General features: G+C 45.3%; 1 protein-coding gene and 2 long non-coding RNA genes across 4 annotated transcripts in view; 1 reads left to right on the top strand and 2 right to left on the bottom strand.

Moving 5' to 3' along the window:
* Positions 1-365, bottom strand: part of LOC135297112 (uncharacterized) — a 4,720-nt gene extending 4,355 nt beyond the window's left edge. Inside the window, exon 1 of one of the 2 annotated variants that reach the window (XR_010359176.1) lies at positions 231-365. This is a non-coding gene — a long non-coding RNA (uncharacterized LOC135297112). The remainder of the gene's footprint in view (positions 1-230) is intronic. The other variant, XR_010359177.1, reaches the window with a different exon arrangement.
* The window catches only part of LOC135297113 (uncharacterized), a 3,215-nt gene extending 265 nt beyond the window's left edge, over positions 1-2,950 (top strand). The window contains exons 2-4 of the long non-coding RNA XR_010359178.1: positions 104-651; positions 837-1,054; positions 2,636-2,950. This is a non-coding gene — a long non-coding RNA (uncharacterized LOC135297113). The remainder of the gene's footprint in view (positions 1-103; positions 652-836; positions 1,055-2,635) is intronic.
* On the bottom strand, positions 2,008-24,587 carry RD3 (RD3 regulator of GUCY2D). Its single transcript, XM_064414324.1, has 3 exons — positions 23,969-24,587; positions 13,714-14,028; positions 2,008-6,052 (listed from the first exon to the last, which is right to left on the bottom strand). Exons 2-3 carry the CDS (start codon positions 14,007-14,009, stop codon positions 5,755-5,757), a joined length of 594 nt encoding a protein of 197 aa, XP_064270394.1. The 5' UTR covers positions 14,010-14,028; positions 23,969-24,587; the 3' UTR covers positions 2,008-5,754.

Raw genomic sequence — 24,587 nt, 5'->3', positions numbered from 1 at the left:
AAATTCCTAATTATGGTTGTTTATGGGGAACATGTGTTACTGCTGTCCTATGAATTTAATCCAGTCTTTGTTCCTTTCTTGCCCTTGGCTGTGCTGAGGACAGACAATAGTCTCTTCTGCTGGTGCCTGTGTGCCAATGGCAGTAGGAAGCCTTTAACTTCTCAGTAGCTGAATTCAACAGGAGCAGGTTGCTGAGAGCCAGCAGAAGCCTGGAAGGTGCACCACCCTACCTGGGGCTGCTGAGTTCTCCAGAAACTGCACTCTGCTCTTCTCCATCTCATAAACATCAGTGCCAGAATATAGAAAGATGACTCTGCAACGTAAGAAGTATTTCAGTGTCACTGCTTCATAACACATCTGGTTATTTAAATAGTCTTCAGACCAAATTAAGTGCAATCTGTTGCTTTAAGCCACTTGACACTGGAAAGAATCAGGTTGGAAAAGTACTGCAGATGGACTGTGACCTGATAGAGGCCTCTGAGGATACAGCATTGTGAACACTAAGCAGATGTAATAGTAATTACATTCTGAGAGCAGATACTCTGATGTCAAAAACACAGAAGCTCTTTTCCTCACTTTGGTGTCTCTGCTCCTGGGTTAGATTACATTTATTTGGTAAAGGCAACATGTGTCTGTGGCTAAAATACAGAGGTAAAATGCTATAATCTGTGGGGTAATCCTAGCCAGGACCCTAACAATTTATAATTTTATGAAGTGTCCAGTGACATATAGTGTATACAGTATGTCTTGTAGGCCTCTTTCTCACCTTTCTGTTGTGTTTTTTTAAGATCTCATCTGTAAGGATTTTCCCTTTGTCTGAGAATATCTTTTTGCAGGAAATGCACAGAAAATACCTGGTAGTCATTGGGAGACCTGGGCCCACGACCCAGCACTCAGGGCCAACAGAGCATCTTTCTGATGTAAGCCAGCTTGAGACATGGCTTGTCTGACTATGCAGAGGGAACAAGAGGTCCCTTGTGCCAACAGCCCACACACAGACAGCAGTACCAGGGAGAAGCAGGCACTGAAATTATGATGTCTCTGCCTGGCACAGGTGGGTGGAACTGAGGAAGGCCTACTCTGTTGCAGGGCACAACCAAGAAGGCTGTGACTGATGCAGTCCAGTTCTGCTAAGAATGCTTTTTGGGAAAAACTGCAGTGCCATATCCTTTAGCAGGGAGGTGCAGCAGGACACAGGAATATCAGAGGGGCCAATCAGTCAAACTATAGTTTTCCTTCTGGGAGAGGCCTATAGCAGTGTCTGGGGGAAGTTGTGTAAGCAACAACACAGATGTGCTTGTCCACAGCTTCTGGCAAGGAGTAACTCTGTGCTATAGGCCCCCTGTACTCACACAGTCCCCTTTTGGAACCACTCATCTGTCTGATGCCAGAATGTGCTAAGCAATGCAATTCATGCTTCAGTAATACCTCATGTGGGGGAAAAAAGGGTTCCCTTTTGTTTAAAACACATGTATGCTTTGTATATACGTTGCTTAGCACAGGGAGCTCTGAGCCATCTGGGGCCATCTGCTGATATTAAAGTGTTCCAGTACACAGGATCAGGTATGGAATCAACAGAGTGACTCAAAAGTATCTGGAGACAAAACACCCATTTTGTCTCTCATGTCATCTCATTTTGTGGTAATACTGGTTAATGTAAGACGTGCTCAGAAGCACGTTGATGTTGATGAAGACTTTGATTCAAGGTTGTATCTGCAGACCATGTAGCTTCAGAGAACTTCAGACCTTTGCAATTGCTTAATCCTGGTTATTTATCACCTGTCTTGAGATCTGATTGTAGAGCTAGCAAGATAGAAGGTGGGCAGTTGCATGTGTAGCCTGTAGAGAGAGGAGGGAGGGTTTTTTGTTTAGGTCAAGTGCCTTTAGCCTTCGTGCCTTCCTGCTTTGATACATACACAGTAGGGCAGTGGAACAGCTGTTGTGTTTGGCTAGATATAGACAGATTATATTTCAGGAGACCTTTAATTAAAGACAAGTACAAATAAATTGGCTTATATTCCACAGCTTTACTTTAATTCTCCAAGGTTCCAGGTTGACATGTATAAACAGTGCAGTGTCAGCAGACAGGTATTTCCCTCAGAGCTTATTCCAATTCCCCATGGCATGACAGCTGCCTGAACTCTGTGCTGCTGTGGGTAAGGAATCTCAGCTCCTGCCTGCACATCCTTTCTGGCTGGCACAGCCCATGGCCAGGCTCATCTCTAGAAGCCACAGGAGCAGGGCTGCACAGCCTCCCTCAGGACAGCAGAGGCTCTAAGGAGTGCCAGCCCCTGGAAGCTGGGCAGTGTAGCTGAGCTGCTGCCATTACTTATTAGCAGTTATAGCAAACCTAGGACTGCTTTTTCCTGGGTGTGACAATGTCCTTTGGACAGCACAACACTCAGCAACGGAGCAACAGGGCTGCTCTGAGCTGATACCAAAAGCCTTGCTCAGTTCTGAAAGAATGTTTGAGGATTGAGAATGATTCAGTTCACTTCTGCTTGTTAATGATGACGTGCTGATAGTGAATGTTTCATTCTCCTTAAAGAATTAACACACAGGATGAGCTCTCAGGAGGTGCTGAAAACAGATGAGAGGGTCTCATCAAGATTTTTTGTTTGTTTTTCTACACTAGCAAGTAGTGCAGCCCAGGAGGAACAGAGCTGTGGAGTCAGACAGTTACCAGTGAGGACCATATCTTCACACTATACAATTTTCACAAGAGTTTGTTTCAGACCACCATTAGTCCAGATTTATGGTTTGTGAGCCACCTGCAATGGATCATTTGGGTTGGCTTTAGGCAGAAACAATCTGGTTACCCTGCTGTGTGTGCCCAGTGCCACGGACCACAGCACAGTAGGTGGGAACAGTCAGGAGTTTCATGCTCCTCATTTAAACTGACACTAATTTAGCCATGCCAAATGTGGAATTAGGACAAGGCAAACATGAGTGCATGATTTTTGCTGCATGCTGAGACCAAAGGATCATTTAAGGTTCAGTGTGCAGCATTTCTAAGAAAAATGAGCACCAGGAGCAGTGCAGCAGTTGTGCACCCTGATCACCTCGCAGCTCTGCTTCAGTACCTGCTGCTGCATGCACAATGCAGGAGCTCACAGTCAGTGTCCAAGCAGCTGGCTGCAGTCAAACAGGGTACTACTTCTACCCCTGTAAGGGTACTAGATAGCGTGGAATAAGAATAGATCTCTCATAGCTTGGTCTCTGAATATCCCTCTACCATCAGATCCTACTGTCAGCCCAGTGTAACTTTCAGAAGTAGTAAAGGGAGAGTGATACTACTGTTCAAGAGTTTGGATCGTGTTTTATTGTGGAATTATAAATTATAGGTAAGTTGAGGCAAAACAGCTGTCACAAGCACTGCCACAGCCTGGCCTCTGTAAAACGCAGGGCTTGGACTAAAGGTCAGCTCTGCCTCCTTTGCTGCACAAGAATGGTGTCTGCCAGCTGGAAGCTGTTAATGAAGGACACAGCACAATCACAGGCTACTGTGATAGTGTGAACACCCATCAGTGATCTCCTCGGCTTTTACATTGCTGCAGGGAAGGTACTTACTGCTGATTCTCCTTAAGAAAGAGTGAGCATGCTACTGACCCTGTGCTGTAACAAAGAGCTTTGTGGCAGTGTGTCAGAAGGTCCCGTGTCTCCCAGCAGTCCATCAAACATCTCATCAATGCAGTCAATACTGAAGGTGTCAAACAGAACATAAGTGCAAATAAAATGAATACAGAGCTGCAGCATGAAATTCATGAACTCATCTCAGTCTTCAGTACCATACAGTGGCTTGCAAATATATAAAAAAATATGGCTGACTCTTTTCCAAACAAGAATTGTTTCTGCAAATTGTGGTGACCCCTTGCTAGAGATCCTACATCTTCTAGACAGCTAAGGTTATGCTAAGTATATCTAGCCTTGGTTTTTACTTCATGTATGCAGTCACGTTACTTCACAAGGACATATGGCTGAAAAATACTAAGCTGATTGTCAGAAGGCTTTAAACTCTCCCTCATTGACCTAAACTTGGAATAGCCTGTCTCAAACTGGATGCTGTATTTGGAAGCCCTGACTTTTTGATTAAAAGTGAGCTGCTTTCTCTCCCTAGCAGGGTTGCTGGGAGCAATGTTTACCAAGGGATAGAAACTGCAGCCTGGTGCTACTAAGAAAGCCTTATCTTCAATCTTACATAGCCCAGAGGGGAGAGAGGAAGAGTCAGAATCCCAGTCTCAGAGAGCTCTTAGGGGGTTGATCTCAACCTTTGTTTTATGATGCCTTCCTCTATCTCTGGAAGAAGCTGCACATTTCTAGTCTAGGATAGATTTAATGTACTGGAATTCTTCCCAGAGCTGGCACAGCTTCAGAGGGTTTTAATCTTGGCTGTAGAACCCACATGCTGTTGCAAAGATCCCCAGGGAAAAATAGCTGGAAACGGACAAAAGAACAACAAAGCTACAGGGTCCTCCAGGAGGCTATACCCCACTAAGATGATTCCCAAAAAGCCAGTCATCCAAGCAAATCCCTCTCTTCGTTCCCCATCTCCCGTTGGTCACCACAAAGCATCCTAGCCCTTGGGTTCTCTGCAGGACACTCGACTTTCACAGTGTGCCCTGCTGTTCCCTTTGCTGGTGCGAGCTCTCCCTGCTGATGCTGCGTTAGGGCCTTAGCAGCTTTTCCTTAGTGGCATTTTCCTGTCTCTTCAAGGTCTCAGAAGAACCTTCATCTGCCAGACCACTTCAGTCACTCACAGCAGCAAAAAGTTCACATGATCTCAACTGTTGCCACTGTACATCACTGGAGATGAATGCTTAGTCCCTTCACCCTTCCCTTTACATGGCCACTCTACTTCAGCCCTCTTTCAGGCTTGGCCATAAACATTAATTTCTGCAGAGCAGGGTGATTTCTGACTTATTTCTGGGGTGTAGGGTGGAGCACTTCTCAGCAACACAGAGCACTGAGGCCCCAGAGCAGCACTTAACACAGCACTGAGGTATCCACCTGCCTATCTACACAGCAGGTTGATAAATTTCTATCTACTCTGCAAGTGCAAAGTTCTGGGGGTTCTGCCTGCACAAAAGAGAAAGTACCCAAGAAACTTGAACATGCATAAACTGGTGGTTGTGGAACATGATTGGTCTTTAATCTCAAAAAGCTTGGGCCTGTTTCTACTCAGGTTGGATTGTGAACTGTCAGCAAAAAAGCGGATCAAGAGCAGTGCTGAGGTTACCTGTGAAGTTTGTTGTAGCACTGAGGAAGGCTATTAGTTGGAAAAGGAAGTTCAGTTCCAAATCAGATACTAGCTTTAGCTCACAAGCCTGATCCTGCAAGCCTCACTCATTTAGGTGGCTGTCTTGCTTTCAGCAAGATTGGAGGAGCCAGCAGCTCTCAGTAGCTTGAGCCAAACATTTTTATAGATAACTACATCCAGGCTGGAGGGGAAAGGGAGAAAACAGACATAGCAAAACTAATTCATTTTCCACAAGAAAGCAGTAATAAAAACGAGATAGTAAGTGAGCCTTGTCCTTAAGGTTACTGGATAGCTACTGAGTCAAAGGAAAAGCTACCATGTTTGGTAATAAATGGTGTCACAGACTGCAGGCATCTGCAGCGGTTACTACGGACACAGCTTCCAAGACAGAGACAGGCAGGAAAAGAGAGATGGAAAAAAGAAGAAACAGTAGAGTTAAAAAAGGGTTAACTGGATTTTTGAAAGATCAGTGTCTAAAAACCTTATTTAGTATAGAGTCAGAAATCCTTGGTGTTCCTAAATTCTGGCATGCTCCAAACCCTCCTGTTGGGCTGGGTGCCCCGTTCCACATCCTCTGAGATGGTCTTGATGTCACTGATGAATGGGGAAATCCTGGACCGAGATTTAAATGTTGTTAAGGAGAGGCTGGTTCTGTTCTTTGTGTTCCATTGCCTTGCAAGCTTCTTGGCCTCTTCCTCCTCTTTGATCTTCTCAGCAGCTTCCTGCAGGACGGAGCGGAAGAGCCGGGATACTTCCTGCGCTTCTGGTTCGTACTCCGCAACAACTTGCCTGAACCTGGAAGCACAGTCAGGGCACAGCTTTGATTAAAAACATCAAATTACAGATTGCTGCCAAATCGCTGTTCTAGGCTTGGAACTTGCACTTTCCTGCCAAATGGGACTCCCTGGACAGAAGGGAACAACAAGGAGGGGCCATGAAGATATGACCTTGGGCATATCTAAAATGACAAGCAAGCCAGGGAATGTAAGGAAGAGATGAATCACTGTTTCTTATAAGCATAAGCAATAATAGGGAGAACCAAACAAAGCTAGAAGGCGAGTTTGAAACACAAGGAAGTGCTCTTTTCACACAACACCTATTAAACCAGAGCTCAATGCTGTCAATAGCTTAAGAAACAAAATTATTAGACAAGTTTGTGGAAAATGTCCCCATCACTGCTCATTAAACATGATTGTCCAAATGCACATCATTGCTCGAGGTAGTCCCTGAACTGCAGCTTACCAGAAGCTCAAGGTAGATCAGGGAAAGCCCCACACGACTTCCCCTGTTTTCTGTTCTTGTTCCCGATATCATTACCCAATGGCCTCTAGACAAAGGAAAATCCAGTCACTTTGTTTGGTATTCTTTCAATACTTAACTTTCCATGGTGTTTCATCTTCCTATGAATTTCTGTAACATAATGGACTGGCTCAGCTGAAAACATCTTGGTTGGCAGCACAATGCTGTATCCAATTAGATAACTCTGAATTACTTCAGTGCCTTCTCAGCAAAGAGCTCAAAACAGAGTTTTTTTGAATATTTTTAACCTAGCTTAATACCAAGGAAGTGAAGAATCACCACTGTTTATTTTGCAGGTGAGGAAGATAAGATGAAGGGCAGAATAGTTTTCTTGAAGCCACTGAATGGGCCACAGGCTGGGCAACAAAGAGATCATGCCATTCCTGACACCTTGTTGGGTGAATTGTGCCCAGCCTGGAGACTGTGGGATCCACTCCCAAGGCTCACACTCCGGTCACATAGGTATTCTGATTGTTCTGTAACAGTACACATTTGTGACAGATGGTAATATGGCTGCTCTTCTAATAAATAATCAGTTCTTAAGGTAAAATTATACCTGCAAGCAGACACAGAGTTAAACTAGTACTTCACTAAAATCCAGGTATTTGTACTGCAGGGAAGCTAAAGTGTGTAAGGTAAGCATTTCGATATTTTCCTCCAACAGAACTGAACAAGGATGGAAAACAGTAGGACTGTACTTAAATGAGCCCAATACAGCAGAAGCTGACAGAATAAGATATTGCCTCTTGGGTTTTTGAAAAGCCCCAGGAATGTAAGGAGTTTAGCACATGTGGAATTGCATTGCTTAATGGTGTGCCAAAGGATACCCAAGATAATAAGGACAGAAAGCAAGCCAAAGAGAAACCAGAAAGACTTTGTATGTTTATGTATTTTGACTCCGACTGTGGAGGCCTGAAATTGGCCACACATCTTGACACCCTGCTGAATCCCAGATATTTCTCTCCCAGCAAGTACTGTCAGCTACAGGTACAGCTGTGGGGACACCAGCGTTGCTCACTGAGGGAACTCGGTGTCAGCAGAAGCACCAGTCCCTTCCAGTGTCAAGCCAGAGCAGTTTGACACAAGCCCTTCCAAAGTCACCAAAATGTTCCTTAACTGTTTCTATCGCTTTCAATCTCCCTCCTCTGCCCCCTCACCAAAAACCTCAAAACTTTGAACGTTTGGGTGCAAAAAGCCTCTGAGGTGCTGTAGTTCATGCTGATATTTAAGTACTGGCTGCCAAACTGAATTGTGCAGAGCCTGGAAGGGAAAGAGATGATCCCTTGCTGAGGGTTAGTGGACAACAGCAGGAACTGGGATTTGTTGAACATTGCAAACTTCCTTTCTGCCTTTTGAGGAGGCACTTCAGTTGCGTTATCAAAGAGTCCAAAATACAGTTTTCACAATAAATACATTTTTCTCTTTATCCTATTTGAAGCATAGACAGGTGAGTCCATAGAAACTGAAGTCTTCACAACATTCCTATTATTATACCAGGGAAAGCAGCCTCAAAGGATTTCTATTGCAGAGGTGAACTAAAATGAGACATTCCATTATTTTATCTCAATGTGTGTTTTAAAGAGAGGTGCTATCATTTATATATATATATATTAATTTAGATCTTCCTCTTTTGTATTGGCAGTTGTGCACCCAAAAGGCCTGATCACTGCCTCCACTTTCAGAGGCTGTGTGTCATACTGCTGGATTGTTGCTCCAGAGCAGGGAGCAGGTTGTATCAGGCTATTATTGGGCCAGTGCCTGGCTCTGGATGCAAGAGGGGAAATGGATGATATGACAGCAAATAAACCCCCTGAGCAGAGAGCTCTAATGCTAATGGCCTGGGTTGCTGATAAGGCTCCCAACCAATCCAGCTGAAATAGTTTTCTGAAATCAGGGTAGCTTTCCACCTGCACAGCTATCTGCCTGTTTGCACTCTTCTTAGCTTAGTTTTGTCAACTCTGCTGTTAAGATTTACCTCTTACTTTTCAGGAGCAGCACCAAAACTACTTCGTAAGGATTTGACCAGGTCTAAGAAACAAAGAGAAAACAATCCAAAAGACTGTCTGCCAGTCACACAATGGAAAGCCACCCTGATTCTGATGGGGAAGGGAAAGGGAATCCTTTTCTCTCCCCTAACAGGATGAACTAACTTCACCCTTTTATTAATGCCCACCTAACTTCAATACCAGCACGTTTGTGTAAGGGACAAGCTCATGAAGTCCTAAAGGAGTGCACACCACAAATATTTCTCAACAGAAAATATGGACAGGTTATCAGGGCTGAGCTCCAGCTAAACAAGTCTGTGTATCAGAAAAAAAAGATAGTTTTGCTGCAGGCACCTACACATAACCAAAACCATCTTCCCCAGGTATCAGTGAACACCAGCTGATGTGCTGGATGCTCCAGCAGTCTGCTCTCTGCACAGAAAAGCCAGTATATAAAACCAGAAAACCACTGGAATCAGGTAGTATGCCCTTGTATCTTGGGAAACAAACTCCACACAAAGCTGCTCAGTGAGGTCAAGAATACAAAATTGCACAAGGCTCATCTGTCTTCTACCACAGGTTAACACCCTTACACTTTTGCATGGGATAGTTTCAAACTAGGCAACTGCACAACCATGTCCAGAACCACCTCAACAGGGTTTCCTTACTCATCACAAAAGCAGACCTCTCTATCTTACTTGTGGTTCAAGCTATGGAACTGCTGGCAGCTCTCCTGGAATACATCGTGCACATCACACAGTCTGAGACGTGACAAAAACTCACCCCGAACCAGCACAGATCTGGGGAGGATGAAGAGGCATGCACAGGGATGAGCACATTCCCCAGTCCAGGCAGTGTTTGAATTACAGTTCAAACAAATTTGTCCTTTAAGCTGTGACCCTTTCATTGCTTTATAGGGCTGCCAGATTTCAAGAATCAGGCCGTGCTTGGCTCATACTGTCACTGCTTTTTAAAGCACTGTCACCTGCCTGAGTTATTCTGTAGGTCCCCTGTACAGCAGGTTCCCTAAGTACAGCCTGAACTTTAAAGACCTGTTAAATCCAATGAAAGTCCATGGACTTAAACAATGTGCTTATAGTTCAGGGTATTCCTGAATGCCCGTCTGAACGGGGAGCTCTAAGTAGATTTAGTCATTCAAAGAAAATGTGGGGTTGCTCAGTGCTAATAATTAGCTGCTGACTCCTGAATTTATATTTTGAGCAGTAATTCTGGTTATAGGGTAACGCTCAAACAGCTTTGCTAGAAAAGGCTCCTTGACTCCCAAAGAATTACAGCATTCACACTAATTGCCATCACCTTAAACTTAAGCTTGTAAATAAATCCATTTCTGATTTTAGTCATTTGTCTTACATTAAGTCTTGCTAGGAAGGCCACTTCAGCTATACACAATCCTTATAAAATTACAGTCCTTAGCCTGTGATATTGACAACAAACTCAGATCATCAAAATGCAGGTTTACATTTCCATACTAGGGAGTTTTTTGTTTCCCACTGGGCACAGGAGGACAGAAACCAACTGTTTCACTTTTGCTGAAACTGAAAGAAATTAAACAGACTTTAACTAGCTCTGACTAGGGTTAAAGCTCTGAGTAAAGATGGGATAAATCTAGCATTTTTTATTTTTAACATACTATTCTACTTGTTCAGTTTAACCATGGCAGTCAGGTACTACAGGCCTCACCAAACTCACTGTCATTTCCTTCAGCTGGCTCCAGGATTTCATTTTAAATAAACAGCGATCTCTAACCCAGTAACCTAAAGCTAAGTTACTCCTGAATGCAATGGCTTTATTTGCATGAGGTGAATCAGAGTCTCCAGATATCTGATGCTATTTGCAGTGTATTTGAATCTTTCCAGAATTCCAAGAGCCTTGAAGAGAAGTTTCTATTGACCCAAAATACAAAATAGGCAATCTGGATCTGAAAATAACCCTGTTCATTTGTGAAGTACTCCTTTTCCAGCCTCCTCGACATTTAAAGAAATAAATTTGGAGAAACTTTGCCTACCAGTAAATGAGCCCATACCCACAGAAAAGGACAATTTGGATAATCATTTAGACCTTTAGAGAACAAAGTGACATCTCTGACAACTCATATAAAAATGTTTTGTTCTGGCTTTGACTCTGAACTCAGAGCAGGAGACCTTGCATGACACAAACAAAACAAACGCTGCAGTCTTGCAAGATGCCTGTTACTTGTGTTATTTAAGAATTATGTGCTTGTCGAGTGCAAAAAGGACTTCAAAAAGGACCTCAGCTCTTCAAATATCTAAAATGGAAGGGAAAGGATCAAGCTTACTATTTCAGTCAAAATCAAGGAATTCAGTAGGGTACACACTGCATTTTAATTTCCCAATGCAAACTTTTTTTTTGGTGGAAGACTTTTCTAAAAGCTGCTACATATTAGGAAGTCATAGAGTACTTGAGAGAAAACATCAGCAGTAGAATGATCTTATTACTAAAGTACTTCACTGGAAATGTGGAGGTTTCATTGCATTCCTATTATACTCATCTTGTGGAATTTTGGGGAAGTTACTAATATCTCCATTTTATCTCACTTTCTCAAAAGAGAATGTATCCAATTTTGGCTGTCTTTCTTTTAAATTGCAGGCTCTTTCTTTTTTTCCTTTCTTTCTCCTGTATATTTTCACCTCCTAACATGGCAAGCCCCATTCTTTTTGTTTCCTCACCAGCAGTGAAAATTCCATGGAATAACAGAGCTCTCAGTTAGAAGGTAGAAAAGAAGAGGGGTCAACTCTTAACATTTCCAACACAAGATGAAAGGATTATTGAATAAAACTAGGACACATTAGCTTAAGACAAGCAAAACACAGTTTTTTGTAGCAGAGTTGTAGTTCAGGAGTGGAACTCTGCCACAGGGTGCCAAAATGTTATAAATTTACATGTGTTCAAAAAGAAAAAAGCTCCCAGAACCTAAACAACTGAAAGAAAAAGCCACACCAGCCAATTATGGACAGAAGTGGCTATCCACTTGTGGCTCCAAAAGCCTCCCAGTTACAAGGCACAGTAAGTTGCATGTTATATATGAGGTGTAATTGTCCCTACTGTTGATTTGCTTCCTTGTCCTTTGCTCTTTTCCTTGCACTGATGCTAGTGGCCACTCTGTGACTGCTCATCAGATCAGCCAGACCTCTGACACAATCCAGTTCCACATTTCTGTGCCTGTGAGAGCCCCTTCTCAGTCACAGAACTGAACCAACAAAGGTTATGAAATCCCCAGGGTTTTTTTAGTGGGGCCTGCTAACCATGCAAGCTCTGTAAAACATGCCACTTCTCGAATCATAGTGTAATACAATTTATGACAGCACCCTATTTGCAAGAGAAGTTATAAGAGGATGGTTTTAGCCTTTCTCAATCATGCCCACACTGAGTCCACCCCAACGTTGTTGAGTACATTTATCTACTGCCATCAGTATGCTGAACAACAGTGAACAACCATTACAAGCTGCACTGAAATCATACATCTTGCATGATCTGTATCAATTAAAAAAAATAATAATAGCAGAGCAGCAAGTTGTATATGGCTCAGCTTAATACTTTCCTGAAGAGGATGAACCCTGGGGCCTGTCTGATCCAGCAACCGAAGCCTGCTGTCATGGAAATATCCTGTTAGCCAGACTGGCCTTGCTCAGTGGCCCTGGGGATGGTAAAGATAGCTCTGAATCCCAAGTGGCTTGTTTACAGCACAGCTTGGAGTTATACAACCACAAAACAGGTGCTGTTCCCAGCAAATTTTCACTGGAGAGATCTTGGTCACTGAATGATCCCAAATTCTGCCATCATGGCAACCTTTGCAGGAGCCAAGGCTCTATGAGTGAGGTTGCTTCCAAGGTTCAGCCCCAGGGAAGATGAGGGATGGAGAGGTAATTTTGGCATTATTTTCTGGCTACACCCACTCTAGGACAGAGGACCAGCTATTTCCAGCACTTTTACAGCTGCAACTCAGAGGCCATAGATTCATTTGTTCAAGAGAAAACATGAGCCAGCATATGCAGTGAGGGACTGCAGGGTGCTGAGAGCCCTCTTGTACATGCCCTGCAAGTACTGTGCTCATTCTAATCCCAACTGAAGAACACGTTGGAACAAGGGAAGTTGATTATAAAGGCCCATTTTACAACTTTGCTTTGGCTAAGGTGCACTGCAGTCACCGTTCCTCACTTTGCCAAGTTTGTCTTCACTGTGCCAAGTGCAAGAATTTATCTTAGAACAGCCATCCCAAAAGGAAAAGAGCCACACCCTTCCCTTCCATTCTGGATGCTACAGCAGGCTTAGATCAATTTCTAAAGGCATTTTCACAGGAGGTCACTCGGCTGGCAGGCAGCAGTCCTAAGTGTAGCACTTGAAAGGCTCAGCAGCAAGAGAGGCTGTGTGTACATCTACACTGCAGAAGTCAGAAGCACCACTTGGCTGTTCAAACCAACTCATCCTCACCTGCATTCCATGACTCCATATCTAGAGTGAAGAGGGAGGGTAGGGAAGGGAGACATTCTCTGGGAATACCTGGCTCACAGGCTGAAAAAAATAATAGCACTTTTAGGCTAGTTTGGACACTGGGGACAAGTGCCTCAATAGACCTGCTGGCAGCTTAAATCCAGGAATGAAGGCTCCAGTGAGAGGGAAAACACCAAAGGAGGTTGTTCAGAGGCTGTGGAACCGCTGCCCTCAGAGATATTCAACGGTGGACAGGACAAGGCCCTAAGCAACCTGATCTAACTTTGAAAGTGGCCCTACTCCAAGTAGGAAGCGGAAGTACATCCCTCTACAGCTCCCTTTAAACCTCAGTTTCTCTATGATTCTAAAGTCTGAAGCAAAAAAAAGCCATCACATTACTGAGATGGTACCTGTTCATCAGGCAAGGTAACGCTGCTCTGGCTGGTCAGGAGCAGAAAGCACTCAAGCCAGTGTCAGAGGGAAGCATTCTGTAGCATTAGCATTCTGTAACTTCTTAGGACATGATGTGTTTAACTTAAAACATTAGATTTCCCTTCACAAAGACACTATCCCAGCATGACTCATGACACAGGATGCTGAGTTTTGGTTCTGTTGGTCCTAGCAACTCTCACTCTCTCCTCAGACATCATAAAGAGGAAAGGGGGAAAAGAAAGGTCTTTATCACTCCGTTTTTTACTGTACCTGAGTATGACAGGCCCACAGTAGGAAGGATGTATTTTGGTGCACATGTCCTCCAGCTGCAGCCGTTCTCCGGGGCTGATGTCGTAGCTCTGCTTTGGGTAGCTGACCAGCCAGCCGTAGTCCACCCCGGTCTTGATCTTGCGGTATTCGTTCTCCCGCTCGCGCTGCTGCTTCTCTGCCTGCTTGATCTGCCAGCTCAGCTCCATCATGAGCGTTTCCACCACCATTTCTGTGGGGTTCCTCTGGGAAATGCGGTTTGGGGGCTCATTCCACCTGAACCAGGATGCCAATGACATAATGCTCTGTGTGTCTTTGCTGGGAGTGGTAGAGAGGGAGGGAAAAAGAACAGTGCCACCATCAACACACCTCAGCTGAGAGCGCTCTTCCCCCCACACCCCTCCATTCTGTTGTTCAAATTGCTGCTGGATAACCACTTAGAAATAACTGGTGCTGGGCACCTTGAGAAATCTCACTTGTAGCAGCCAGCTTGCTCAGAGGTGAGACAGAGGGTGAAGAGGCACTGTCTCCCTCAGTTTCCTCTCAGCATGTAATTAACATGAGTCACAGTCCTGACACCTTAAGTCAGGTTACAAGGATGCCTTGCTTCCTCCAGGCTGGGCTGGGGAAGCATTCTCCTGCCCACACACAGGGCTTGGGCTCGCCTGGCTGAACCCTCATGGGAGGGCACGACCTTGCAGCAACCCTGCCTGTAAAAACTCAATGCACAGAGTCAAAGGATTGCTGGGAGCTGCATTCTAGCCAGGAGATCCTTAGAGGGGAGGCAGGATTAAGTGACCTGGTGCGGTGGGTTGAAGCTGATGCCCACTAAGTGCCCACCAAAGCTGTTCTATCACTCCCTTCCCCAGCTGGACAAGAGAGAGAAAATGTATTGAAAGGCTCATGGTTTGAGATAAGGACAGAGACATCACTCAGCAATTACTGTCAGGTGCAAAACAGACCCAACTTGCATATATTAGTTTATTACTCATCAAATCACAGTTAGATAATGAGAAATAAAACCAAATCTTTAAACACCTTCCCCCACTCTTTTCTTCCAGGGCTCTGCTTTACTCCCAAATTCTCTACCTCATCAGTACAGAGGGATAGGGAATTGGGGTTGTGGTCAGTTCACTACATATTGTTTCTGCAGCTCCTTCCTTCTCTGGGGCAGGACTCCTCACATCCTTCCTTTGCTCCAGTGTGGGGTCCCTCCCATGAGGACAGTCCTCTGTGGACTTCTCCAGTGTCAGTCCTTCCCATGGGCTACAGTTCCTCATGAACTGCTCCTGCCTGGATCTCTCACAGGGAGTGCAGTCCTTCAGGAACAGGCTGCCCAGTGTGAGCTCCCCAGTCCTGCCAGCAAACCTGCTCCAGCATGGGCTCCTCTCTCCAGGAGGTCCTGCCAGGAACCTCTTCCATTGTGGTGTTCCATGGGGTCACAATCTCTTTTGGACATGGGCTGGAGGTGGATCTCTGCATCCCCTTGAACCTCCATGGCTGCAGGGACACAGCTGCCTCAGCATGGCCTTCGCCATGGGCTGCAGGGGGATCCCTGCTCCACTGTCTGAGGCACCTCCTGCCCCTCCTTCTGCACTCACCTTGTGGTATTTAGTGTTGTTGCTCTCCCATAGCCTCACTTCTGTCTCCCAGCAGCTATTGCTCTTTTGTTTTCTCCTCTTTTTAGACCTGTTATCCCAGAAGTGGATATCCCACCTGGACTGATGGGCTCAGCCTTGGCCAGCAGTGGGTCCTTGTTGGAGCCATCTGGCATTTGCTTTGTCAGACATGGGGGAAGTTTCTGGCAGCATCCCACAGGAGCCACTGCTGCAGCCCCCATCACTGCCAAAACTTTGCCACACAAACCAAACACTCCTGGGTAGGTTTGCTGCTCTGTGTGATGCTGTAACCTCAGCAGCAGAACTCAGCCCTGGCTGGGCAGCGCTCACAGGAGCCTGAGCTACAAGCCCAGACAGAGCTTTAACCATTATTTACACGTGTGTTGCTGCATGCAGCAGAGGCTACACCACCTTCCACAAGCTGAAGTCCAATTATTTGTTTTGCTGCAGGAGCACTCCTCCAGCACCACCCCCAGTGCCAATGGAACTGAGGCTGCTCTGAGAGGGAAGTGGAAGCATACCAAGGTTTAAACTGTTATTACTTCTAAGTGAGAGGTTTCTACTGCTGGGGAGTTACCCAGCACTCAGCAGACAGAACAAATTGCATCAATCAGCTCAGAAAAAGACGGAATTAACTCCCCACCCAGCCAATCCCTTTGTGTTGTCCCTTCAGGAGGACAATGCATGGAACAAATTTATTACCTATTGTACTTGTATTTAAACACAATGGAATCCAAAACAGGCACTAGGGAGCTGAACAGGAGAAAAACAGCATCTGTTTCTTCACACAGTGCACTTACGTGCCTTGTTGCTCCCTTCCATTAGCCCCTGGGGAGCAGGGGTGGCACAAATAATGATTGCAGCTGGGATTACAGAAAGGCTGCTCCTGGCAGCAGCCCAGGCAGGACATGGCGTCAAAAGTGAACATGAGGGCAAAGGATTAAAGAGTCTGATTCTGCAGGCCTGAGCAAATCCTCACTACTGGGACACAGACAGACATGAAACTGAGAAAAATATGCTTTTCATTTAAGCTTCCACTTTGGGGGCTAGGGCCTTTAATGACAATAAAAATCACCAAAAACTCATAACTACACAGTACTCCCACTAGAGCTGAGAGCCATAGGCTCCCAGACTCCCTGGATGAGAAATGATCAATAGGATTCTGCTGTGACTGCAAGGAAAAGATGCTTCCATGCATCATTCACTTGTCTTAAAGAAGCCTGTTCACTTTCAAAGTGTTCATACCACGTAAATAAACCACACCATTAAAGGAAAATGCTCCAAAAACCTGGACAGTCTGTACAGTGTCACACATCTGAAATTATTTCAGGCTCTAATGCTTAGACTTTTCTAGAATTAGGAAGTTTTCCAAACTGCATCAAAGGACTGGTTTATCTACTCCTGTATCCTACCTCTCCCAGAAAGCAATACCAATTTCTTCAGAAGGCAGACATAAAAGTTTCCCCAGGTCACAGATGCAGCTACCTCAGAGTGTGAGGCCACAGGTCTTCTCCTGTTCTGCAAACAGGAACGCCTGGGCTGGCTTGCAGTGCTTGTACAGGAGAGATGGCTGCAGTGACTGCCCGTCCTCGAGCATCAGCTGTGATTATCTTTGTGACACAGCCACAGCCAGCAGCCTCATCCCTGTGCTCTGGAGGAGGAGGAGCAGCCAGTCCTTCCCGTGGTGTCCATTGCCAGGGTGACTGCAGGCAGCAGCTCCCACAGCAGCACGCAGAGCTCCGGTGTCTGGGCCGAGGCTGAGGAACAGACTCAGGCTGGAACTGATGCACTGGCAGCTTCAAGGCTGATCCTGCCACTCCAACAGGTACCTGGATCCTGCTACATGGTGGCTCCACTCACCATCACACATCATTAAGCATGAAGACCTTTTCCTTGGTCTGATCAACCCTTGTGTATCCCTAACAAAAGTGAGGGGCGAAACAGGCCACAAGCTGTTGTAAATAATTTAGTCTCCTGTTTCTTTTCAGCTTCTGTGATGACAGTAGTTTTTGTAAGCTGCTACAGGTACTATTATTATTGCTATTTGTGCCTTTATCTGATGAAGGTGAACATGCCCTTCTGTATTTTAATTCTGGCTATGACCTGGTTTCACACTGGTTTAACTCTGCTGACTTCACTGGCATTAGGGATAAATCAGTATAAAGCATTACAACTGTGAAGCTGAGGAATGCCCTTCCAGCTATTCCTAGCTCACCAGCTGTTTTATTAGAAGAGGAGCAAGGAGGGAATTTAGTGGTCAATCTGGGAAAGAGAGCAAGGAGACTTGGATTTTGCGTGATCCTGGGCTGTTCTTGCTGCATTTATGGTTTTTAGTTCCACAGGTCTCCCTCAAAGCAAAGCATTCTGCATGAGAACCATTTTACTTAGCACTAGTATTACAGAGAATAAACAGAAAAATATATTGGATATCTTGTCTGCTGATACCAAGGCCTGCTAAACCTGAGCCTTGCCCAGTCCCAGAGCTTTCAGAAAGCTCTGGTAAAAGGCAGAATTTGTTTTGGTGTGGGAACATGGATACCTCTGAGCCCAAATGGGGCTTTCACTTGACTGCCATAAGTCTGCTTCCAGATGAGAAGACCACAAAGGAAGGAAAGCACCTCACTGCAGTTGAAATGGCCTGTTTTCAAATAAAGGAAAATCCCATGCAAGCATTCCATGCACACTGGCAGCTTGTGCTGGCTGCTCTTAAGGGAGTCCTGTTTGTATGAGATTGTTTCCTTCCCCTTCTCTCATCCATCATCTCCTCTTTCTGAGAGCTGGCAACTGGCCATGTCTATTTAGCAGGCTCAACAAGCCACCACTCTTCCCACTACTGCTCTTAGCAGAAGATACTGTGGGCTCCATTAATTGTGGCTGCTGGTTTTAATTTAAAGTTCACAGGCAGGCTAATCATTAACTGACTCAAAATGGCTTTCCCATGTGGAAAAGCTCAGAGGACTGTTGGCAAGATGTGGACAACTAAAGAAAGGCAAAAGTTAAAGCCTGACCTTCTTACTGGGGAAAAGGACAAATTTACACTTTGCAAGCATTCACATTAAAATTATTTTTAAAAAGACATTGCCCCAGCTGAATACAGATCTTTCTGTTGCCCAATTAGTCAATTTTCTAATTCCTTCTAAGAGGCTATCCTGGGTGACACAATCCAGTTGATTAACTATGCTGGTGTTAGTCAACCAAAATTTCTGAGGGGTTTATGTAAGTTCCAGACCTGGGGTTTGAGACTTTGGTGTCATTGACCCTAGACCTTTGTCTAGAAGACAAGCCTTCCTCTCACACTGCTGATTGCAAGTCTGACCAACCACCTCACAGAGTTTTAAGCATACAGTTACCTTAGCTATGCTAAAGTCTGGAATACCCCCCCCACACACAGTCTCTGAGGGGTTGCTTCAAATTTTAGTAATTTTTAGTAAGTCTCGCTGAAAGTTTTTCATGTAAATGTTTCCTGTTAGTTTTGCCTTTCTTCAAAACTCTTCCACTGTTCTCTACCCTGTCAGCAATTCCTGTGTTTTTCTTCTCATGTACTTTGCAGCTTTCTCCATTCTTTTCTCGGGGCATGTTCTGAACAATTTCACCTCATCTTCCATATATTTACCTTCTTCCACATTTCCCCATGTGATTTCCTCGTGTTCCAAAGAATGCACCAAAGAATCATCAGAAATATCAACATATTCTGATATCATATTGATATCAGAAATATCAACATTCCTATGCCTCATTTGTTTTTTCACCTTCTTCAGACAGGGTTTCAGCCCTTCCTAGCCCTTTCACCAGCAAAGGGAGTCTGTTCCCTTGGCCTGCTCTCTGGCTGGTCTTTGGCCAGCTGGAGGCTGCTCATACAACCTGACAGACACAATTTCCGTCAGGCTCTCGCAGGCTGCACCACCACTTGCTAAGACTTGTTACAGTCTTAAACCATGAGTCAATCAGCAGGACCAGTTCAGGGTATAGAAAATCAACTTCTGAGAATAAAAAATTCCTTTCCATTGATCTTCTCCTGGTCCCCAGCTTGTAGTGCCCTCCAGGATAGGAGAGGAGTATGCAGAGGGTGGGAAATGTGCATTTTGAAAAAAAAATTAGAGTGGAATAGGACTCTCTATAAAGGTATGTCCTCTGTTGGACAAGTCTCCTGTGGTTTGCCTTTGCTTTCACAGTCCAGGAGTGCTGCTGACAACCCCGTGTGACTCTAAAGAGCCTTAGGGGTGTGGTGATTGTGTAGGAGCAGAAGGAGAAGCCTTAAAGGGGTTACAAGATAGAAGCCTAATCCATAATCCAGTGATGTCAATAGAAAGGCTGTCACTCAGCTGTAGACAGATTTCCAAGAAATCCATCATCATCCAGTCAAAGCATGCCAACAAACTGGGCTGAGGAGCTGGGAAATGCCTTCCCTCCCTTCTTGTGGGTGGTAGTTCCTTATAGCTACAGTCAGAGAGCAGAATTTGCTCATGCAAGATACCCACTTAGCCTTTTTCCACACATGCCAGATCACACAGTAACAAACAAGGAAATTTATTTCCAAAGTGGGTCCAATCTCCAAATTGTCCCCATAATTGTACTTTTTAGAAGACAGTCATGGGGAAAAGAAATAATGTCAAATTGCAGAGCACATTAAAATTTGGTTTAAATTATTTACCTCTTCAGTAAGATTTGGATTACATTGTCCAGGAAAGTCCGGTGTCCCTCAGATACCAAAAGGTATCAATTACCTGCCTGGACTGCAACTCATGGGTAGATTGAAATAGGTTTGGCTACACCCATCTCTGAATTCTGTGCTCACTGATGCAATGTTTAACCAGCTGCTCAGGCACAAATTATGGTCATGGCTATGCTGCTGGCTCTATCTGCATGAAGTAGCATTAAGTAGCAACAGCATCAAAGATGAACCTCAAAATCTATTTCTCTTATGATGAAGATATTTTAATTTTGTTCCAAACAATCTTAGAAACATCTAACTAAGAAACTGCTGCCAACACCTTCTCAATTTTATTTTTATAGTCCACTGTAGCTTTGTAAAAGAATCCCTGTTTTCTGTTCTCCACCACTTTCTGGTTTGTTCAGCCTGGAGAAGAGGAAACTGAGGGAGACCTCACTGCAGTCTACACCTTTCTCACAAGGAGAAGCAGAGGGGCAGGCACTGATCTGTGCTCTGTGGTGCCCGAGGGAATTGCCTGAAGGTGTGTCGGGGGAGGTTTAGGTTGAATATCGGGAAAAGATTCTTCACTCAGAGGGTGTTAGGGCACTGAAACAGTTCCCCAGGGAACTGGTCACAGCACCAAGCCTGACAGAATTGAAGAACCATTTGTACTACTCTCTTGGGAGCATGGCGTGACACTTCAGGATCCTGTGCAGGTACAGGAGCTAAACTTCAATGATCCTTGTCCGTCCTTTCCAGCTCGGGATATTCTGTGGGGTTTTTTTTAAGTTAGTTGCCATTATTCTCTCCAAACAAAGAATTGTACCTTACCAGGGCCCAAACAACTCTACTTCCAGTGTGTCTGGAATCTCCTTTCTTGTTCAGTGACATGGAAGGCTAAGGTGTTTATACCTACTTGCCACGTGATCGTAATTTCAGTGGAAATTATTATAACCTCAGCCTGAGATGCTACGAGGGAATTAATGCTGAAAAAGCAGTAGGCAGAGCTTGTCAATCAAGAAATTTAAAAGCAATGCAAATAACATGATATTAACACAGCAAATATAATGATATTAACACAAGCATTCCTCATTCTGACCTGCAGAATAAAGGGAGAGAACTCTGGAGGACATTCAGGGGTCTGCTTACAGAACACAGTGGAAAACCTGTGTTTTGCTTTGTAAGCACACTGATTCCCCTGTTGTGATGGACACGAGCTATTTCTGGACTAAAAAAATTGAAAATCACAGTGGTTAACACGTTTCCAGGTACATGACCCTGTTACAAGTAGCAAGGAGCTTTGAATAACAGAAGCACAGGGGATGAAGCGAATGCTTTAAATGCAACCTTATTGTCAAATCTCCGTGGTTGCAGGTGCTTAAGGACAGCCTCACAGCGGTGTCCAGGAGCAAAGCCAGCTGTGACAGGCTCTGTGGCACCCAGCAGGCCCTTGCATGCCAGGCAATGCTGTCTGTGCCCAGCACGGCTGCGCTCGGTCCGACCTGCTGCCAGCTCCTGCTGCTGCCCAGCGCTGCTCCGGCGCAACAAGCGCTCCCAAAAAAGCGTGACAGCCGCGCTGCTGGTCAGCATGCTGCCCCTTTTCTGTAGCCGCTTTTCTCCAGCAGGCTTGGCACTGTCAGCACTAGAGAAAGGGACTGGCTCTTTGTCTGCTGTCGTTGCCACAGAGAGTTGCAAGTCACTTAAGCCTTTAGTGAAGGTGCATGACTAAAAATCACCGCTAGGTAAACGTGACAGGAGGGCACTCAGAGCAAACCAAAGGTGCTGCAGGACAGAGAAGAAACAAAAGTGGTACTATTTCTATCAAAGGAAAGTTGAGTGGCCTTCTGGAAATACCACAACAGTGAGGATATACATGAATATATCACATTTTCTGCAGCTGGTGGCTCTCACAAAAATTTTTTTTTTCAATTAAAGCCCTTAAAATTGAGAATGCGCTAAAAGTACTTATCTCCCCAGCATTTGTGTAGTTTGTAATACATTCTTAGAGTTTCAGTCTTCTAGAAAACAAGTGTATCTGACGCATTTTACATCTGCATTTTGATTGCAAGAGGAGTAAAGAAACAAGAATTCAGTGCAAACTGGGCCCCAAGTTCAGGTATGAATGAGAAAGATGTTTTTCAGTCACTAACCAAAACACCATGAGAAAAGGTAGCTCATCTAACAGGTACAGCTTCATGATCTACAGCAAAGCTGCATAAAAGTAAAACAGATTTGCCTCGTTGAAATAAATGAGAGTTCTGTTGATTAACTTCAGATGAAAATCCAGTCTTAAAGAGTGAAGGAAGGGCCCGATAGCTTGGAGCTCTCCTAATGCCTGGCACTCTCTACAGAAGATAATCTCTGTGTTATCTGCAGGAGCAAAAGGGTGGGTTCCACTCAAGTCTACTGATGAAGCAGCGCAGTATTTTGCAGTTTGTCTACTTATCAAAGCAAATGAGTTCACTTTGTTGAAAAACAGGACTATTTTCATGCCAGTTTCTAACACATGCTTGAAACAATGTTTCTACTAGCAACCATAAAAGCACTCTGTCATACAACTTACACTAAACTGTTACCTAAACCTACAGAAGACAGGAAGTTAAAGCGCAATGAATTGCTCTGTTTGACTGATTTGTTATTGAAACTCCTATATGTTGCTCAGATCTTGCCATGGTGGATCAAACACACCTTCAATTCTATACCTTGCTTTGATCTCCGCAGACTAAAAAGCCAGGTTTCCAGGCAGGCCAGAGAGATATAAAGTGTTCTTCACCATTCATTCAGCTGTGTAAATGAGAGTTCAGAAGGTAGCACAGACCCAGAGCTTTTCTGTTATTAAAATAATTCAAATCACCAGAAAAAAAGTGTTCTGCAATAAAACTGTAATAGGATCTGATGGAAGGCCCCAATACAAAAGGCTTTCAGAATTAAAACTCTGAGAGATCCCCAGCTCATCTTTCTCTATTCTACTACTAACCACACAATGTTATTAAAGGGGCAGTAATGTCACAGATTGGAGTTTCTAATACTGTCATCCACTGCAGATACTCATACACAGAGTTATATAAAGAGATTGAAACTCTGACCCAAAGGATATTCCACCTGTTGTCAGGTCCTCTGAAGTTTTTTTTAATTCATATATTGTGGTGAAGACCAGACTAAGTGCTGTGAAAATGGGCAGGCGAGATGTGCATTCTCCATCCAGATTGAAGACTGATTCTTCTGGGAAAACAGGAGTTATTCATTGCAGCACAGGTGAGAATGCAGTTTAACAGACACCAGTACATTTCTGTTCAGGACTGAACTTTAGTTATGGTATGTACCAGAAAGAACATTGACCAAAGGTCCTCAAAGTCCCACTCTGACTGCAGAGTTTTCTATGTACTGCAGAATACTAGGACCAGTGTTGAAGTTTGATCATTGTGACAGGAGCTACTTAAAAATATACACTGTTCTAAAATTAGCAACCAAAAGAAGAATGCTAAATTTACAGCTTGAAAACTGAAGCCTGTCTTTATCGAGATTACCCACAGCATTGGCAGAGCTCTGGGAAAGCTCATGCTTTCCACCCTGGAATAGCTGCATGTCCCACCTGCGGGCACAGAGAGCATGAACAGCACTGTCCTCACATGGGTTTTAGTTAATGTATCAGCACCAGGAGGTGTACAGCGTGTTCTATCCTTAGTTACACTGCCATAACTCAGAAGTTGTCTGACCAGCCTTCGTGGTACCTCACTGGGGGTGAAAACCACTGAACTTCCACACTGCAGTAGGGCAGGTGTCTAATCAGAGAGATTTTAAATACGGCATAAACACAAGGCAGCATAAACCATGCTTTACTCCTCGATTGCCTGTCCTTACATAACCAGTTACCCAGCGCTTATCCATGATGCAGGCAGCCGTGCCCGAGCCCAGCCTGGGAGAGCTGTCGGAGCGCCCCGGGCCCCTTCCCTTCCCTGCCCTTCCCTGCCCACCCATCCCGCCTCACCTTTGGCACCAGCGCTCCCGCTGCTCGGGCGGACGGGCGGACTCGGGGCGACAGGAGAGGTACCGGGAGGAGGACGAGGCTTGAAGTCAAGCCCTCTAAACTGGCACAGCAGGCTTAAACCCACACTGGGGCATGGATTAGCCCTGGTGACGAGATAGAACAGCTGGGCTTACGGCAGTGCCTCTGAGCGATTAGGGCTCGCTCCGCTGCCTCCACACACAGCCTCCCGGAACGAGCCGGCACCTCTCGGCTCAGCCAGGCTTCGGCACCCGTTTGAAAGTCCCTCCAAAACACGAAAACTTTGTGGCGTTTTCTACCCCGCAGCTGAGCCGGCCCTTTGAAGAAATGCAGGCACTGAGGGCCCCGGGACTTTCTGCAGCTGCGGGCGGGGCTCGCTCCCGTCGCTCCCGGCCGTGCCCCCGGCTCGGCGCCTCGGGGCTGTCCCGGCGGAGGCGGCCGCGCCTGGGAGCCGCTGGGGCCGGGCGATGCCGGGGAACGGGGACACGCAGCCCCGGGCTCCTCCCTGCAAAGACAGCGGTCCCCTCCGCGCCGCCGGCGGTGTCCCCAGCTCCTCCCGCTCCTCTTCCTCACCGCCGTGCCCAGCCGGGCAGCGCCTCTC

The sequence above is a fragment of the Passer domesticus genome, chromosome 3 (assembly GCF_036417665.1).
Source record: "Passer domesticus isolate bPasDom1 chromosome 3, bPasDom1.hap1, whole genome shotgun sequence".
Classification (NCBI taxonomy): domain Eukaryota; kingdom Metazoa; phylum Chordata; class Aves; order Passeriformes; family Passeridae; genus Passer; species Passer domesticus.
The sequence above is the reverse complement of the archived record's forward strand: the minus strand, read 5'-3'. Positions and strand labels throughout refer to the sequence as shown.

Excerpts from the sequence above, each read along its gene's own strand:
- RD3 (XM_064414324.1), bottom strand. The coding sequence starts at position 14,009 with ATGTCATTGGCATCCTGGTTCAGGTGGAATGAGCCCCCAAACCGCATT. Across the intron at positions 6,053-13,713 it reads TGTGGGCCTGTCATACTCAG|GTTCAGGCAAGTTGTTGCGG; the intron begins GTACAGTAAAAA and ends CTGTGCTTCCAG.